This window comes from Lolium perenne, chromosome 3 (assembly GCF_019359855.2).
Source record: "Lolium perenne isolate Kyuss_39 chromosome 3, Kyuss_2.0, whole genome shotgun sequence".
Taxonomy (NCBI): Eukaryota; Viridiplantae; Streptophyta; class Magnoliopsida; order Poales; family Poaceae; genus Lolium; species Lolium perenne.
The window spans coordinates 330419698-330439004 of NC_067246.2; the positions used below are offsets into that span (position 1 = coordinate 330419698).

At 47.4% G+C, this 19307-nt stretch overlaps 3 protein-coding genes across 3 annotated transcripts; 1 reads left to right on the top strand and 2 right to left on the bottom strand.

Moving 5' to 3' along the window:
* Positions 1-1579: 1579 nt before the first annotated feature.
* Positions 1580-2664, top strand: LOC139829974 (cytochrome P450-like). Its single transcript, XM_051372338.2, has one exon. The coding sequence runs from the start codon at positions 1672-1674 to the stop codon at positions 2518-2520; it is 849 nt and encodes a 282-aa protein (XP_051228298.2). The 5' UTR covers positions 1580-1671; the 3' UTR covers positions 2521-2664.
* Positions 2665-4292: 1628 nt separating this feature from the next.
* On the bottom strand, positions 4293-6181 carry LOC127345810 (putative disease resistance protein RGA1). Its single transcript, XM_051372340.1, has one exon. The coding sequence runs from the start codon at positions 5989-5991 to the stop codon at positions 4522-4524; it is 1470 nt and encodes a 489-aa protein (XP_051228300.1). The 5' UTR covers positions 5992-6181; the 3' UTR covers positions 4293-4521.
* A 144-nt stretch (positions 6182-6325) lies between these two features.
* LOC127345811 (uridine 5'-monophosphate synthase) lies at positions 6326-9780 on the bottom strand. The gene is made up of 6 exons (XM_051372341.2): positions 8866-9780; positions 8572-8655; positions 8082-8164; positions 7911-7998; positions 7503-7757; positions 6326-6616 (listed from the first exon to the last, which is right to left on the bottom strand). Exons 1-6 carry the CDS (start codon positions 9676-9678, stop codon positions 6488-6490), a joined length of 1452 nt encoding a protein of 483 aa, XP_051228301.1. The 5' UTR covers positions 9679-9780; the 3' UTR covers positions 6326-6487.
* Positions 9781-19307: the final 9527 nt, after the last annotated feature.

A 19307-nucleotide genomic window follows, 5' to 3' on the forward strand; every position in this document is an offset into this window, starting at 1 on the left:
CTTGGGTAGATGTATAAGTTATTATTTTCCACAACATGTAAAGGGTCATAAAGGTAACATCAATATATACATCGTTCAGGTCGTACTTGATGCATACGTACTTTTTTTGTTTAAAATAAAAAATAAAATTCATAAATGTGATTTTTTTGTATAAGATTTGAAAAGTCGGTTCATATGGATATGGTACAAGTTATGTGTGTTATTAGCAAGCAAATCAAATGGTTGCGGACTCCGCTATCGATTTATCCACTCACTCCTGGCAACGGGCTTGTGCCGCCATAGTCGTAGTAAAGGGAACACGGCGTGCAAAAAAAAAAAAAGGAACACGTAGGCAATCAACAACTCTATGGGAAGGGAACAGGAAGGGTCAAAGGCTCAAGTGCTCAACACTTGGCATCGCATAGAAGACTAGAAGTATGGAACGCAGCGATGACTGTGACGGTGGGACCATGCATGTAGCGTTGATCGGTCGTCCTCCTCCTCCCAGCTCGCGAGCTTCGACGACGACGTCCGTTTTGGCCTGGATCACAAGCTCCAATAATGGATCGATCTTTCTCCTTCCACGAGAAAAGTCTGCGTCTGTCATGAAACCAGGCACAGTACAGACTGCAGATTAGTACTACTAACCAGTGGCGGAGCTTGACAAGAAATCATGGGCGGGCCAAGCTAAAATAAACACAAATTTTTTTGTTGCGAAACACAACGCTTCACTAGTTATTGATCAAATTTCATTGTTCCCATTGGTTACATAAAATCAGAAGGTATACCAAAATAAGCTAGATATTAGATGGGTTTAAGTATGGAGATACATATTACAGGTCAGCTGCCCAATCTTTGATGCTTTTGAAATCTGAAATGGCATCATCATAGTTGATTCCTCCAAAATATCACACTCTATGTGAACTAACGGGTTATTAGCAAGATTGACATCTTCCATCTTGTTGTGCAGGCTTGCTTTAATAATCTTCATACTAGGATACCTCAAAAAAAAATCTTCATACTAGGAAATACATGTTCAGCGCTTGTAGAGAAACTGGAAGAGTACCGACTAACGAGCAAATGTAGTGCTGAAGTATCGTCTTCTTCTCTTTTTCTTTAACTTCACTGATTTCATTTCTTTTATTTCCAAGACAAAGTCAATTCTTCTCTAAGTGGTTTTTCTCATGGCTGCTGCAATTTGAAGAAAACCTAAACATTCCGCCATCCCATGCTATGAAATTGCTACTCCTTACCAAAAAAAAAAAAACAGGGAAAGAAAGAAGTAATACATCTGGATAGAAAATTGGAAAGGAGTAGGGCCTGATTCGGTCGCTTGCCGGCTGCTGAACCTCCGGCCGGTGCCGACGCATCGGACCCTTGCGATGCGGCCGCACCTACAGGTTGCAGCAGTGGTGCCCTGGACACGCTAGCTGCACGCGGCGCTGCTGCCTCCTCTGCCCTCCTCCAATTGCCCCCCAAATCCCCTCATTTCCTTGTCTAAACACGTGTGGCCGCCATCCCAATGGCCGCTGCCTGTGTAGAGTTCTTTCGAGAGGGGAATGCAGACAGACTGACAGAGATAGTCGAGCGCAGGAACATCTCCGTGGACTGTGGTTGGGTGGAAGGGCAGGCTGTTGTGTGCTCACGGGCTAGGATGGGCCTTATAGGAGTTGAATATTTTGCGAGCGCCGGATGCGCGAGGCGGTCCGAGTCATCGACGAGTACGTGATGGGGATGGTGGAGGCGGCCGAGCAGCTGCGTGCGCGAGGGGCCGAGGAGCAGGAGCAGCACCTGCTGTCGCGGTTCGCGGCAGCGATGGACGAAGAAGCCGCCCTCGGCGGGGAGCTCGGCGAGATGTTCGGGTCGCCGGACGCGAAGCGGCGGTTCCTGCGGGACGTCGTGGTGAGCTTCGTGCTGGCGGGCAAGGACACCACGTCCTCCGCTCTCACCTGGTTCTTCTGGCTCCTCGCCGCCAACCCGCGCTGCGAGCGGCGTGTGTACGAGGAGGTTGCGCGCTGCTCCGAGGCCGAGTATGACGAGGAGCTGAAGGGGATGCACTACCTGCACGCGGCGATCACGGAGGCGATGCGGCTGTACCCGCCGGTGCCGATCAACTCGCGGGTGGCGGCCGCGGACGACGTGCTCCCCGATGGCACGACGGTGCGGGCGGGCTGGTTCGCGGACTACTCGGCGTACGCGATGGGCAGGATGCCGCGGCTGTGGGGGCCACGGTGCCGCGAGTTCCTCCCGGAGCGGTGGCTCGACGTCGATCAAGGCGAGTTCGTCGCGGCGGACGCGGCGAGGTACCCGGTGTTCCACGGCGGCCCGCGGGCGTGCCTCGGGAAGGAGATGGCGTACGTGCAGATGAAGGCCGTGGCTGCCGCCGTGATCCGCAGGTTCCGTGTGGAGCCGGTGCGGGCGCCTGCTAGCATGGACGCGCCGCCGCCGTACGAGATGGCCGTCACGCTCCGGATGAAGGGCGGGCTGCGCGTGCGGATCAGGAGGCGGGAAGACGACGACTCAGCAAGGAAATGTCTGTAGAGAATGCCTGCATTCTGTCAATTTTGGATCTGCACATATCGATCATATCAAAGTGGTATCATCATGTTCACCAAGAATCTAGCTGAGATCTAACTTCACGCTCAGTTAAATTTTACATCATTTAATTGGCATCTTAATTCGTAATAGTCATGAGTTGTAAAATAAGTTGCAACTAAAATTTGATAACACCATTTAACTGAGAACGAAATTAGTTCTCAGCTGAGAAAATAGTCACACCTGATGTTAAAAGATATGGAAGCATCTCGAGGGGGAACTAGATCTAACGCTAGATTTGTATAAGAATCATCATCTGATCACAAATTTTAAAATTTTGACATATAATGTGTATATTTATCATTTTTATACATATCACAAACAAATATTTCTAAGTTTCGAACTTCACACTCACATATCTGTCTTTGTTATTTACCTTCAAAGATTTTTTTTCGGATTTTTTAAACTTACAAATAGAATCTTCTTACGCCATAAGAAAAACCTCGCCTTGTTTACTTGCTTACCCTTAGGATCTCACTGCTCTCTCCCTTGGCTATCGATTCAGGTTCAAATGTGCCTGGGTTCTGAAAGTTCTCCATAATTTGTATCGCGCAACATTTTACTAGGCCCATAGCGCGAAGAAACGAGGAAAAAATCGTATTTCTGAGATTATAAAAAATCTGAAAAACATATTGCGTATACAAAATGGATATATACATGCAACCTTTTAAAACTATATTTGGCTAATTGTGATCTGTAAAAAAACCAAAGGAGGTATTTGGGCTCCATGCCAAGTTCCAAATATTGAAACTTGATACAAATATGTGTGATCTTGTGATTTTGCACCGTTCAAAAAAAAAAATCATAACTTGCTATGCAATCTTGCAAGAGTAAGTTTATATCATATACCTACGGGCTCCATGCCGAGTGGGTCTTTGTTGCCGGCCAAGGCTAGACACTACTAATCAACGCTCCGTTTGCCGAAATGAGATGCAAACCTCATTCTAGTCGGGATTTGACCGAGGTTTGTAAAGATTTGGCTGGATTCAGCGGCAGTGTATTGTAGCTCCGACGCTGAATATTCCCTCCCACCAACCGCTTTCTTGAACTGGAAAACTAGCACCAATTATTTGCAACATGAGATACCAGAGGCTCTTTTTAAGGTTCATGTAAACAAATACGGGTCGGCCCACTTTGCGGGATGTGTTCGGGACATTTTTTTAATCCAAAAGAACAAAAAAGGGGTTATTTTGTAGTTTTGCAACTTTTAAGAATGTGCTAGAGATGCTCTAGAAGGAGCATAAAACTAGACACCAGCCAGTACAAAAATCAGTACAAAGTATTTTAAGTAATTATATAATTATATATTTTCTAAAGTCTAGCTGGAATTGGCCGGTTTCGGTTGCGGTATATAGCCGCTTCGATGCTGAATATGCCCTCCCGCCAAGGGTTTTTTCTCATTTTGCAGTGAATTGGAAACTAGCCCCGATTATTAGGAATGTGAGATATGAGAGGCTCGTTCTAAGGTTCACCATAGAGAAAAAAAATTACAGGTCAGCCCAGCTTGTGGGATCTGATTGAGTCATATTTTATAAATCCAAAACCGTAAAAAATCGTTTATTTTGCAAATTTGCAACTTTTACAGGAGATCTGCTAGAGATGCTCTAAAAGGATCAGAAAATTAACATCGGGCACTACAAAATTGAGGCAAACTATTTTAAGTATTTCAATATTTTTATCTAAACAAAGTATGTATAACCACCAGATACAAAAACACGGACGAATAAACATAATTCCCATATACAAGCTTTAATTTCCCAACACATACAGTTTTCTGTAACTAAGATCTGAATTGTGTGATGAACTACCTCACACATTTACGGTGCAATGAGCATGGTATAGTACACACAATAGAATGGGAGAACTGATCAGTGATGTAAAACTTTTGAACTACAACTGCTTTAAATAAATGAAAGCCGTGTGCATCAATCTGATGCAGAGGCTGGGCTATGCCCCATTTCGAAAAAACAACACTTTTGCGTTACCAACATCTGCGCTACAGCTTTCTGGGGCGCCATCAGGACTTGGCAGAAACATATCATGAAACATGGCGAATTTAGGCTGAGTCGAGCGAAATGGTTTCTTGGTTATGATCAGCTGGCGCATGCTAACATGGCTCGGCAGCAGATTCTCTGCCAAATCTGCGATGTACCCAAGGCCATCACCCAGCAACGACAAGCCCCCAATATCCCTTCTCAGGATATTGCACCAGAGCTGCAGATTCGGATGGGCTCTTAGCACCCCTCCGACGATCTTGGCACCAAAGAAGGACCTGTTGAGCTTCCTCGAAATGGCTCTGCCGACCGCCAGCAGCCTCGGGTTCTCCTCGACGTCCGTGGCGGCGAAGGCGTGCGCCTTGAAGAAGAACCAGTACTCCGGGTGTGGCAAGACTTTGAGCCTGATCGGCGCCACGGTTCCCATGCTGGCGGCCACACGCATGTTGTTGGTGGTGACTATGATTTTGCTCCCCTGTTTGCCATGACGTCTCAAGCTCGGCAGGAGCTCCTCCAGCATCTTCTTCTTGTGCATGTCGACATCCTCGAACACCATTAGGAACCGCTTGCTGCGGAAGCTTTCATTGAGCACGTGCAGTGGGTGTTTGAGGTTTCCGGACCCTCCGATCACATGCTTCGATTTCAGAACAACGGCCGCCTCACCCAGCGCAATAGCATAGGTCGATGAGAAATCGAACAACATGATCAGTGGGAAGCGGCTGCGCAGCCTAGCGTCGTCGCAGACGTGCTGCACCAAGGTGGTTTTGCCGACTCCGATGTCGCCGACGATCGGAAGCAGAGGTAGCTTCTCCTTGAATGGAGATGGACGGTAGTCGTCGTGGAGCAAGAAGTTGATGATCCTTTCTCGCTCCACATGCCTGCCGAACATCTGCCCGTTGTCGACGAAGATATTGGTTGCCAGAGGCCGGCGGATCCGGTTGCAGCCTTGCAGGAGCATCAGGAACTCCCGGAGATCACCGGACAGGCCTTGCAGGTTCTCCAGCACCCTGTGGATCTCATCAAGGCTGGCGCTGCGGCCAGACAGTACGCACCTCATGGTGCTCGCAGCGACACGCACCCGCTTTGCAGGATTGAACAAGGACAGGGAGAAAGGTTGTACCTCCTCACCATCACCATGCTCATCTTCTTCATGCTCTGTATCTCTGCGTCTGACCGTGTCGAGCAGATACCGGCCTTGCCACACGCCATCGTCAAGATCCGAGAGCCAGTCGAGGGCGACATCGTTCGTGATGTGCCTCCCTTTCGCCTCCTCCACCACACTGTGGATCCTGATAAGCATACGGCTTATCTTCTGTAGCTTGTCGTCGGTGCTCTGTTCTTGGTTGCTGCAACGGCTGGCGAGAAGAGATATCACTCTGCCCACCATGTCGCCGACGACCGCCGAGATGAGAACCTCCGCCATGGTAAAATTTTCTACCAGCTAATGGTGGAATGTTTGAGGATTAGTGCACGGATGTGTCATGCATGTGGTCTTGCGGGTCATTTTTGACCACATATTACAACTTCTGAGGTTTGATTGGGATAATAAGTCAAGGAGAGCACCAATAGTCTGTGAAGGAGTGACATTGGCAGGATAGCGACTCGAAAGACTTTGGTGCTATCCATCTAGACGGTACTGGAAGCGACCGCGTAGATCTGGTGGCCGTGACGGACTGACGGTAGCCTTGAGAATGATGAACGGGCTCCGCGTGGAGGGAAGGCGACACTGTCAACTAGGAATCAATCAAGAAAAAAGATGCAGAATGAAAGAGCGGCCTGGTTCATCTTGGATACATAATTATTGGTGAATCGTGATGCTAAGCATGTCCACACATGGAACACAGCAATGACTGGGAGCTTGGTACTCACTACTCTTATTGTGTCGATGGCCTGAATGCAGAAACTCACTGCACTTTTTCTCATGACAAGCTGGTCTGGTAGGCCTGCCATCCCTGGATGCGGTACTCCCTTGCGGCCTCGGCAGGATTGCTCGCCTTTATGATCCCACGCCCGACTATGATTATATCACTGCCTCTCTCGTTTATGACCTGATGAAATTACGCAGCCGAAGTTGCAGGTGAGACTCGATGTCAGTACTAGGTAAATCAGAGATTGCAACGGAAAAAAGAAGGGTTCAGGGTTTTTGCAAATGGTTTTCCTAATGAATACATTTACAATAAGAAAATCACCTACTTCCTCCGATCCATATTAGTTGTTGCTGATTTAGTATTAAATCAGCGATAACTAATACTGACCGGAGGGACTAGGGAGTACTGTTTTTGCAAACATACTATTTTTGCTGGAGGGTGCACAGAAAGGAAAAATAGGACCAAGTCCAAATGTGGTACAGTTTGAGTACAATGTAGCCTATTAATTACTAAGTATGTTTTCAAATACCAACCACATCTCAGAGATTCATCATGTTTGCTTGTTTATCCTGCTCACGTGGTAACAGAGGAACAAAGAACTTAGATAGTCTAAGCCTCTAAGCAAGGAAGCAACAGTATTCTACTCAAAGTAGTCTCTAGTTGGTTTCAAGGAGGAAACGTATAGTTATTCAGTCTGCGAGCCAGAGGGTCTATATACTAACATATCCAAGTAATTATGAAACATGTCTGACAAACCCAACTTGTCTTAATATATATCAACCATATCGCACACCGGCACTACTTATATTGACCATATCACACACCTGGCACTAATTACATTACAGCAGTACCAAACAGTGGATATCTACTATCTTTTTTTTTTGTTGGTTAGTTTGAGACTTATACTATCTCTAATACGGTAGTAGGCAAGAACAAACTATAGTTCCATGTAGCACAGTGAAAGGATACCACTAATTCTCTGTAAGAACTTAGCATAGAGCATTGTGATTATTTTTTTATAGTAATCGCACAAACAATTTCTAATGGCAAGGTTAAACAAACTCACCGAACAAGGAGTGTTGTACTGTTGACCAAGGGAATCTCCTCCAGCAACAGTCTGAACTCCAGGAGTGGCATGGATAAACGCTGGACTTGATGGTGTCGTTAACCAAGATGCGGGATTTACTGATATAAATCCCATTACAAAATCGGAATGTTGCTCAGCAAACTTTACAGCTTCTGCAGTGTAATCTCCCTGAGCAAGGTTACCAGCTGAGCTCATTTCAGCAAGCAGAAGTAGCCCTCTTCCTTTTGGCAAACCCTTCAAGACAATAATACAACAGTTACTCTGATGCTCTGAGCACTAGTGCATTACATTACACCAGACCTATGGAACTGTAACATTAACATTTCCACCTTTTCAACTTAGCATAAACTAGTTATAAAGCAATTAACTATGTAGAGCATAATGTACCTTCAACTTCAAGCCATCAACAATTCCAGGTCCAGGAACTACATGTGCATTGACAGTATCGGCCCAGTCCGATATGCGAAAAATTCCTCTGAGTCAGAGAAAGAACACTAGTTATATTGTGTATATAGATAAAGAAAACTCAGTAGGTGGTTTATAATACCCTATTCTCACCCTTCATATTGCATGGTTACCGTGTTTCCAATGTCAGCAAATTTGCGGTCTTCAAAGATCAAAAAGTTGTGTTCTTCAGCAATCTTCAGAAAAGAATTTAAGAATCATCAAATAAATGACAAGCCATGCAAAACGAAGTAAGAAACAGGTTTAGCAACCAGGGTACATTACCTTGGTATAAAGGTCTAGTGTGCTCAAATGCTAAGAAAGCATCATTGTGGGTGTACAGAAATGATGAGGAAAAAAAAAACATAGTTCCACATTCTAACAAAATGCAGAAGTGACACTGATACATGCTCCATAATATAACAATATGGACAAAGACACTCTGTACTGAACGTACACCTGATGTTTTTTCTCCAGAACGATCCAACATCAGATTACTGACACAAACTCCATTTATATACTAGCAAGCATAAAAATGTGAAAAATAATCATCGATCATAAGGATGGTGGACAGAAAATTTGGTTGCATCATAAGTGAACATACCGATCGGAGCTTGCCACCAAAATCTGTTGTGAAATCAGATAAAATATCCACATGGGTCTTTAACATGCAAATCTCCGGACCAACCTACAATAATTGGATTACATCTTAAGAATGGAGATATAGTAACTCAGATTCAAAAAGGACATGCAAAGTATTTACAACATTATGCTAGTGCAGGTTTTTCGATAGAAAGATTTATAAGCCAGTGCGATCCAAAATGATTCCAAGTGTCTAACTAACCCATCTGGTCATGAACACTAACAAAATGTAAGTTGGTTATGAGTTTTGTAGTACCTTGTTGGCGAGCTCGAGCAGTTGTTTTGTTGTCTGAACATCCGCAGCGACACACAGGTTGCTCTGCTTGGCCTCCATCACCTGGAACAGCCTCCTCCCCATCGGGTTCACAGCCAGCCTCGCCCTCTCCGCAAACGGCATCCTTGCCACCTTGGGCTTCACGGGCGTCCCCGGTGGCACGGCCACCGTCCTGTTGGCGTCGAGGAAGCGCTTGACCTCGTCGGCCTTGTCCTGGGTCACCTTGCCGTGGCTGACGAGCACGGCGAGCACCTCGGTGAGCGTCATGAGCGAGTGCAGCGTGACCCCGTTGGCGGCGAGGTTCTCGCGGCCGCCCTGCTGGCGGTCGACGACGACGACGGCGTCGGCGACGAGGAGACCCTCGGCGCGGAGCGGCGCGACGATCTCGAGCACGGAGGCGCCGCTGGTGACGAGGTCCTCGACGATGAGCACGGTGTCCCCGGCGCGGAAGGTGCCCTGGGTGCGCACGCCGGCGGAGGCGCCGCCGGCGGAGGCGTCGGCGTCGTGGTAGCGGCGGAGGATCATGGGGATGTTAGTGGCGACGGAGAGCACGGAGGCGAAGGGGAGCGCGGTATAGGGGACGCCGCAGAGGAGGTCGTAGGGGCGCGCGGTGGCGGGGACGAGGGTGCCGAGCAGGGCGGCGACCGCGGAGAGGAGGCGCGGGTGGGAGACGAGCACGCGCAGGTCGAGGTAGATCGGGGAGGTGATCCCGGACTTGAGCAGGAAGGTGCCGAACTTGTACGCCTCCACGGCGTGCAGCTCCAGGATGAGGGATTCCATTGCGGCGGCGTCCATGGCTGGCTGGCTTGGGTGGTGGCCGGAGCGGGGAAGGCGAGGAAGAAGCAGGCTAGAGCTAGATAGAGCAGGATAGCAGCAGTGTGCAGTGTACTGTACTAGTAGTGTGTTTGACTAGTGCGTGACTTCTCCGCACGACTAGGAAGCGTGCTGGAGACGGCGCCGCCGGCAGCCGGCGGACGTGGCACTGAGGTCGGACCATGAAGGATTGAAATTTTGACACAAAGGACTATCTGCCTCAGTGAATTGCCAAAAAAGGCCACCTGCGAACGAAATTGCCGTGGCGGCAGGCCCCCAGGCGACACGTGGCAACATGCCGTCATGGACTGTGGCGGCAAGCCCTGCCGCCAGCGTCGGAGGCGGCACGGTAGCAAGCCAGGCGACGCCGTCAGCCGCCGTCGTGCGTCGACCGAGGAAGTGGGGCATGCCGCCACCTCCTATGGCGGCAGCTCCACGTGGCCGGGTGCCTCCAATGGCGCTGGCGGCAAGCCTACACACGCACATACTTTGAATTCAAACAGCTTGATCCTATTTATGCTCTACAACCTACACACGCACAAGGTTGAGTCACTGCCAAGTTTGTAGATTAGGAGCTAGTCACGACGGCACCATGCATGTCGATCCGCCTCTAGCTCCAACTACTTCCTGAATTAGAATCAGTGCATCTTCAGCGGCACGACGCAACGTTCGTTTGCGACCGCGTAGTCAGAAAATGTGGCTGTACCTCACCAGCGACGTGATGCATAGTGTTCAAACACGTTCGTCTAGACGCAAACGTGGTCCAAATATGCGGCACGTGCGCTGGTGGATGGCGTCCCAATGATAGGACATTGAAGGCGAAGTGGCCCCCGAGCCTTTTTAAATTCCACTCGGAGGTGCCCATTTTCCCGACCGCACCATTACCAGAGCCCGCCGTATCCACCCGACCGACGCCATGGAAAACGTTTGGCCGTTCCGCAAGACGAAGAGTGACCACGAGGCTAGCGGCTCGCGGTCTGGCAAGAAGCCGCGGGTAGGGCGGTACGTCCGCGTCGAGTACGCGTGCCACCTTAGGGAGGAAAACCGACCAGTGCCATGGCCGGATGAGAACCTACCTGAAGGAGTGCCGAGAGCGCCGGCGGTGCCGAGCAATCCTGCCGGCCGATCTCCGAGAAGATTCGGCGTACGCACTCAACTCCTACAACTGGATCTCCTATGGGACGTGGGAGTTCGAAGCGCGCTGCCGAGCGGGCTACCTCGGTGACGTGGACTACTTCGTCCGCGAGCTCGCCGCGGAGGAGAACGACAACGAAAAGGGCGAGTACGACGACGACGTGGATGAGGACGAGGGCATTGAGGACGATGATGCCGCCGAGGCCGGGTACAAGCCCTCGTCGGATGGCCATGTCCAAGGAGGATCCAACGGCCACGACGACGATGGCCCGGCGTGGGATCCAGAGACACAACCGCTGGACATTAGCGAGGAGGAGGCCATTGACATCGTAATGGCCAAAAGCGAGCTCGACCAGCTCGCTATGTGGGATGGCCTCGCCTTCCTGTTTCGTGAGTCCTCGCTGGCGCGGGGGAGGCCGACGACTCCTCCAGCCACGCCAACGTCAGCGACGGCGAGCAGTAGTCCGTACCTAGGTTTTAACAGGTCTTGCTGGCCCTTTTTATTTTCTAGAGCAATTTAATGTATTTTTACAAATATGTAATTTATGGTTTTTAAATGGGGAAAAATATTATGTGTCAGCCGCTGGGGACACCCCTAGACGCAAATGAACGCCCGGTCGATTGCAACCATTCAGCCGAACGCAAACACATTTTGCATCCATTTTGACGTTCGATATGCGTCGCCCCGTTGGAGATGCCCGTAGTGATACTCCACATCACATGTACATGTAGCTTGAGTAGCGCATCACAATGCATAGATTACTTCCTAATGCAACCGTATGCAAGTCCAAGTCTATTCTGCATGGGTTATTTGACTTATTTCTAGTTAACTAATTCACTATTAGGTTGCATGGGTTATTATCTCATCTGCATGTGAATCCAGTGCCGCAGCTTAGAAACTGTGGGCTGCTAGGTACTTGCCGCCAGCGCCATTGGAGGCACCCGGCCAGGTGGAGCTGCCGCCATAGGAGGTGGCGGCATGGCCCACTTCCTCGGTCGACGCACGACGGTGGCTGACGGCGTCGCCTGGCTCGCTATCGTGCCGCCTCCGACGCTGGCGGCAGGGCTTGCCGCCACAGTCCATGGCGGCATGTTGCCACGTGTCGCCTGGGGGCCCTGCCGCCACGTACAGGGTGGTCCTTTTTGGCAATTTCGTTCGTAGGTGGTCTTTTCTGGCAATTCACTGAGACAGGTGGTCCTTTGTGTCAAAATTTCTGAAGGATTGGGCTCCGGCAGGACGATAATTGATGCCTTGGGCCCACAACCCAGAGGCTTACCCTAGAGCCGTTAAAAGATGATCATTTTTTCCTGCAAAAGTTAAATAAAAAAGATGATCATCTTTTTTATTTAACTTTTGCAGGAAAAAAATCCTGCTCCTATTTGAAATGCAGATTTTTGTAAAAAGATAAGGTACAAACATTTGCAAAATTGAGATGCCATCAATTCCTGAATCAAGATGGAAATATGGAAATATGCAGACATGGGCACTTTGGATTAGGCGACTGCTAGGCGTCGGTCGCCGGATTTCCTGGCAAAAATCGGTCGTTCTCCGGACCGTTTGATCGCGATCCGACGTTTAGAATCAGACACAGCAGAACTTTTACATTTCGTCCCTTCCTATTTTGATGAATCAACCCGCTGTCCTAGTCTTCTCCACATGACCGAAAGTATGTATCGTTTTTGTCCCGAACCTTCAAGATATTTACAGCGAAGGACATACCTGAGGCTACAGAGTATTACAACAAAATCAGTCTCTCTATGTACAAAAAAAATATACTATTACAACAAAATATTCACAACAAAAATTCAAAATGTAAATGTTATAAAAAATGGATAATTAACAACTATTTTTCTACATGTTGGTTTACAACAAAAATTGACAACAATTACAATAAAATATCAAAAGCTATAACAACAAAAAACATGTGTTCGTGACTATGAAAAATTGGTTAAACAATAACACATTTTCTATATATTTAATTACAATAAAAATCACCAAGTATTTTACCAAAAATTATAGGCGATTACAACAAAAAACATTATGGCAAACGCCCAGGTAAACATTACAATATCTTTTACATGCTTTCTTTATAAATTTTATACGTAATAGTTACAAAACTAATAAACCTATACAACATCTCTACAAAAAAAAGTGTCCATGACTAAAACGATTCCACCAAAAATCACAAATAATTATAACAAAAAAGTCATCCGTTTACAACATATCAAGAAACACACATTTTCGTAACATATCACTTAGAAAAATCTTACAAATTATGTTCGTGTGAGTTTACAACAAATTTTTATCTAATTGTTACAAATCTGGAAACAACACTGCACATTTTTTTTAAAAAAATGCAACACTCCAGTTTTGGGCCGAAAAACCAGGCCTATATGGGCCGCGCGGGGAGCGAGCGATCGGTCGCCGGATCGGAAGCATTTTCCTTTGGATTATACCGGAACCTGCAATTTTGCAAGACGTTGCAAATAGCTGCAAAATGGTGGGATTGGGCGCACCAGCATTTCGTGGCACCCAAGGCCAAGGGCACCCCCCAAACCGACACATTTTGTCCATTTTTCTTCAATCTTCTTTATCAACCAAATATTTAACATCAATACATATTTTTCATTTTGTATCAAATTAAACCAGGCCGATCATCATTGTAAGGGTATTTTACCCTTATCCATTATTTTGGTAACAATGACACCGTGCTAGAGTATTTGACCTAATACGTTTATAAGGATTATCTCAAGTATTAGGCAAAGAGGCATAAATGGTGTATCAAAGGAACAAGAAGGCTAAAGGAGATCCCCCCACTTCAACAACAATCGAAAAGGGCTCTACAGCAGCAATCCGGTCTGCCACCCGGTTGGACCGGGCTCCAGACCGGCTGGTCCGGCGTGCGGTCCGGTCGACCGGGCGCCAACCGGGCGCCAACCGAGCTCCAAACCAACGCCTGAAGAATCCGGTTTGCCGCCCGGTCAGCCGGCCTCCAGACCGGCAAGTCCGGCGTATGGTCCGGTCGACCGGGCGCCAACCGGGCGCCAATCGGAGGAGCTCCTGGACGAAGAAAAGAGGGATCCGGCCCAGCATCCGGTCACAACCGGCTGGTCCGGTCACTAGTCCGGTCTAACCAGCCTCCAGACCGGACAATCCGGTCAGGGGTCCGGTTGACCGGGTTTGTCGAGAGAAAAGCTGAGGTGGCAAGTGACCAACGGCCATATTTTGAAGAACACTATAAATAGTTCTTCTCCTACCTCAGAACACTTAGGCACTACACTACAAGCTGTTCTTGAGCTCTCTCTCTCTTACTCCATTACTAGAAACACCAAAAGCCTCCGATCTCCCTCCTCCTCCACCCAAACTCAAATCCCTCCGGGGAATCACTAGAGGAGGACCCGATCTACTGTTCTACCAAGCCAAATCTCATTCCCCCCTGTATTCATCGAGAAGCTTGCTTCCTAGGGTTCCTTGGAAACCATAGGTGAGCAAGAGGAGTCCGGAAGCATCCGGGCTGTGGATTTGCTCCGGGCAAGATTGTGAAGGTTTGGAGGCTAGCTCAGAGTCTACCACAAGTGAGTGAGCTATTCCTTCGTGGGATAGGCTCCGGAGAATAGGGTGAGCCTTCGTGGCGTGGGGAATCCTTCGTGGGACCTCCACCCTCCAAACGTGACGTACCTTCTTGCAAAGGAAGGGAACACGGGAATACATCCTCGTCTCCGCGTGCTATCGGTTATCTCTAACCGAACTCCGTACTTGTGATTTAACTACCTGAGAGAGCCTTCGTGCTCGAGTTAGTTGTATCCTCATCTAGGTTGCTTCACCTAGTTTTCATTAGGCTCACCTTTATATTCCGCAAAGCCTAATATTGCAAAGAGAGAATTAAAATCTGTAGAAACCTATTCACCCCCCCTCTAGGTTTACCATCTCTATACTTTCAATTGGTATCAGAGCTTGGACTCTTATTAAGGGCTTCACCGCCTTAAGAGTGAGATGGATAAACTATTCGAGGGTCTAGATGAAGACTCTAACCTTTCGGTTAAAGAGATGAAATCTAGATTCTTGGCATATGATGCCGAGAAGAAGAAAAATGAGGATGAGCTACAAAGCCAAATGGCAGAGATGTCTGCCATGCTTAAGAACTTGACTAGTGGGCCTCCTAGTACGGCTTCGGCCTCCCTAGGGAGCTATCGCGAAGTCAACCATGACTATCCCAAAAACACTTCACCCATGCCTCATATAAACCATAGTGGGAATGTTCCCCATTTTGATGGAACTCACTTTCCTTTTTGGAAATCTTCTATGGAATCTCATATTCGCAGCTGCAACGTGGAGTTGTGGGAGATCATTGTTCATGGATACCGAGAGCCACAAGATCCCATTCGGTTGACCTCCACCGAATTCTACAACCGTCAATTCAACGCCTCCGCACGTGACAAGATTAGGAGTGGCATCAACCGCAAGCTCCTTGATCAAGTCAATGACATAGACTCCGCTAAAGAGTTGTGGGATCGAATCATAGTACTCCAAGAGGGAACCGATTTGATCCAATCAGCTCTTTATGAGACCGCAAAGCAAGAGGCCCATCAATTCATGATTCGAGAAGGAGAGTCCGTGGCCGATGCTTATGCAAGACTTGGTGCTCTTAGAGTAAGGGTCAAGGGACTTGGTGTTGAGAAGTACAATGATAGCTTCGAGATGAATGAAGCATTCATAAAGTCCAAGGTCATTGCTATGATTGCCGTCAATCAAGAAGACACCAACCTTGCACTCAACTTGCAAATCATGACCAAGAGTGCCGACCTCAACTCCGATGATCTAGTCTCCTATGTGGTCGCCAATGAAAACATGGCCAAAGCGGGAAAGAGGCTCATGGCAATGAACCGTGTTGATGAAGCCTCACACAACCATGAAGCGCCACACAACCTTGCTCTCAAAGCTTGGGCCGATCATGGAAGCAAAAAGACTATGAAATTGAAGAAGATGATGAGATGACTTCAACTAGTGACATTGCTACCGACTTTGCTTTCTTTGCCAAGAAGTACAAGGCAAAGTTCCCTATGCTCCTCAATGACAAGAAGAAGAAGAGAACTTGCTACAATTGTGATGAAGATAGCCACTTTGCAAATGAGTGCCCTTATGAGAAAAGGGTGGACAAGCCAAGATTCATCAAAGGGGTCAAGCCAAGATTGAAGCCAAACCCAATCAATGATCGATACAAGAAGAACAAGGGAAGAGCCTTTGTTGGGGCCGAGTACTTGTCCGATGATGAAGAGAAAGATGAGGAGAAGGAGGCTGGGGTGGCCGGTTTGGCTTTCTCTAAGCCCGGGTCACTCTTCACATATGACTACTCCAAGGACTACTCCATGGAGAATGATGTTGGATCTTCCTTCATGGCAAGGATAACTCAAGATGATGACTCCGATGACTCTCCCTCATCTACAATCGTTGGCTCTTGTCTTATGGCAAGAGAAACCAAGGGGTATTCCTCCGGTGGTCCAAAATGGGTGTTTGATAGTGGATGCACCAATCATATGACCGGAGGAAGAGGTGTGCTTGATCAATTCATTGAAGATATCAACAAGAAGTCAAGCATCACCTTTGGTGACAACTCAAAGGGAAAGGTACTTGGGTATGGCAAGGTAGCAATCTCTAAGGACTTGTGCCTTGAGACGGTTATGCTTGTTGAATCCCTTGGCTATAACTTACTTTCTATATATCATCTTGCCGATGCCGGTTACAATTCATATTTCACTAATTATTGTGTGAAAGTCTTTAGGAGTGACAATCTCAAATTGGTCCTTGTTGGATATGTGGAAAACAACCTTTACGTGGTTGACCTCTCGAAAGAGAGCCCCTCTCCCTCCACATGTCTAATGGCGGCCAAGCATGACGAAGGTTGGTTGTGGCATCGCCGCCTTGGTCATGTTAACATGAGAAATCTTAAACAACTCCTAAAGGGTGAACACATTGTGGGACTAACCGGCATTTCTTTTGAGAAAGATCGTGTTTGTAGTGCATGTGTAGCCGGAAAGCAACTCAAGAAGAAGCATCCTATCAAGAGTATTGTTACCACATCTAGGCCTTTGGAGCTCCTTCATTTGGATCTCTTTGGGCCATCACATTATGATACTCTTGGTGGGAGCAAGTATGGACTTGTCATTGTTGATGATTACTCAAGATACTCTTGGGTTTTTCTCCTTAAGTCTAAGGACGAGACCCATAGAGAGTTCATCATCTTCGCCAAGAAAGCTCAACGTATGTATGAATCCGAGATCAAGGCAATTAGGACCGACAATGGCACCGAGTTCAAGAACTACACTATGCAAGAGTTTGTTGATGATGAGGGCATCAAGCATGAGTTTTCGGCGCCATACACCCCTCAACAAAATGGTGTTGTTGAAAGGAAGAACCGGACTATCATTGAGATGGCAAGAACCATGTTGAGTGAATTCAACTCACCCCACAACTTTTGGGGAGAAGCCATCTCTACGGCCGTCCACTACTCCAACCGGCTCTTCCTCCGTCCCCTCCACAACAAAACTCCATACGAGCTCCTTACCGGTAACAAGCCTAATGTCATGTACATTCGTGTTTTTGGATGCAAATGTCTTGTTAAGAACAACAAAGGAAAGCTCGGTAAATTTGAAACTAGAACCATAGAGGGTATATTTGTTGGATATGCGGAGAACTCTCACGCCTATAGATACTACAACCGGTCCACCGGGACTATTGAAGTATCTTGTGACGTGGTGTTCTTGGAGGATAATGGCTCCCAAGTGGAGCAAGTTGTTCCATGTGTTGCAGGTAATGATGATGATCCATCTAGTGCCATCAAGCATATGGGCATTGGACACATCCGGCCCATGGAAGTTCATAATGATGATCAAGATGATGGAGTAGATGTATCAAGCACGCCTCAAGTGGAGCCTAGCTCAACTCAAGCCGAACCATCAAGTGCAACTCAAGAACCATCCTCTACTCAAGATGAGTCACGTTCCGAAGAACAAGAAGAAGATCCTCATTCCACGGAGCAAGGCCATGATGATGATCAAGAAACATCCTCAACTCATGATCAAGCTCAAGTGATCCCTCATGATCAAGCACTAGCAAGAGATGAATTCATTGATCATGAAGGAACCGTTCGGAAGATCAAGGCCGCTACAAGGGCAAGTGACATGAAAGTGGATCAAGTCCTTGGTAGCATCTCAAGAGGAGTGGTAACTCGTAGACACCATGCATTACTTATCACTTATTGTCAACATCATGCTTTTGTGTCTAGTTTTGAACCACTTAAGGTACATGAAGCCTTGGTCGATCCGGATTGGGTAATTGCCATGCAAGAAGAATTGGAGTGTTTCACTCGTAATGAAGTATGGTCTCTAGTTGAGAGACCCAAGGATCATCACATCAATGTCATTGGGACCAAATGGGTATTCAAGAACAAGCAAGATGAGAATGGCATTGTCATACGAAACAAAGCAAGGTTAGTGGCGCAAGGGTTTGCCCAAATAGAAGGTATGGATTTTGAGGATACCTTTGCGCCGGTAGCCCGTCTTGAAGCTATTCGTCTTTTGCTTGCATTTGCATCTTTTCACAATTTCAAATTATATCAAATGGATGTGAAAAGTGCATTTTTGAATGGTCCCCTAAAAGAAACCGCATATGTGGCTCAACCCCCGGGTTTCGAAGACCCATGCTGACCCAACCATGTGTATTTACTCCATAAGGCACTCTACGGTCTCAAGCAAGCTCCACGTGCTTGGTATGAGTTCCTTAGGGATTTCTTGCTACATGATGGGTTTTGCATGGGTACGGTCGATTCCACCCTTTTCACCAAGCGGGTTAAAGGGGTGGCCTATTTATATGTCAAATATATGTTGATGATATTATCTTTGGTGGAACTAACCCCAATCATAACAAAGCTTTTGAGCTATTGATGACTAGGAAATTTGAGATGTCCATGATGGGAGAGTTGAAGTTCTTCCTAGGATTCCAAGTGAGGCAACTTGCAAAAGGCACCTTCATCTCTCAAGAAAAGTATGTGAGGGACATGCTCAAGAAATTCAACATGACCAATGCAAGCCCAATGAAGACACCCATGCCCGTAAAGGGACAACTTGGCTCATGTGAAGGTGAGAAGGATGTGGACATAAAGGTATACCGCTCCATGATAGGATCCTTGCTCTACCTTTGTGCCTCTAGGCCGGATATCATGCTAAGTGTAGGGATGTGTGCTCGTTTTCAATCCACTCCCAAGGAGAGCCATTTAATGGCGGTCAAACGGATTCTAAGATACCTTGTTCTCACTCCTACTCTCGGGCTATGGTATCCAAAGGGGTCAACCTTTGAACTCATTGGCTATTCGGATTTCGATTGGGCCGGTGATAAGGCTGACCGGAAGTCTACCTCCGGGGCTTGCCAATTTATTGGCCGGTCATTAGTGAGTTGGTCATCCAAGAAACAAAACTCCACC

Bases quoted from the DNA above. Each gene is read 5' to 3' on its own strand.
- LOC127345811 (XM_051372341.2), bottom strand. From the start codon at position 9,678: ATGGACGCCGCCGCAATGGAATCCCTCATCCTGGAGCTGCACGCCGTG. The intron at 8,165-8,571 runs GTATGTTCACTT...TCTTTTCTGAAG, and splicing joins TTGGTGGCAAGCTCCGATCG to ATTGCTGAAGAACACAACTT. The intron at 7,758-7,910 runs GTACATTATGCT...ATTGTCTTGAAG, and splicing joins TTGATGGCTTGAAGTTGAAG to GGTTTGCCAAAAGGAAGAGG.
- LOC127345810 (XM_051372340.1), bottom strand. From the start codon at position 5,991: ATGGCGGAGGTTCTCATCTCGGCGGTCGTCGGCGACATGGTGGGCAGA.
- LOC139829974 (XM_051372338.2), top strand. From the start codon at position 1,672: ATGCGCGAGGCGGTCCGAGTCATCGACGAGTACGTGATGGGGATGGTG.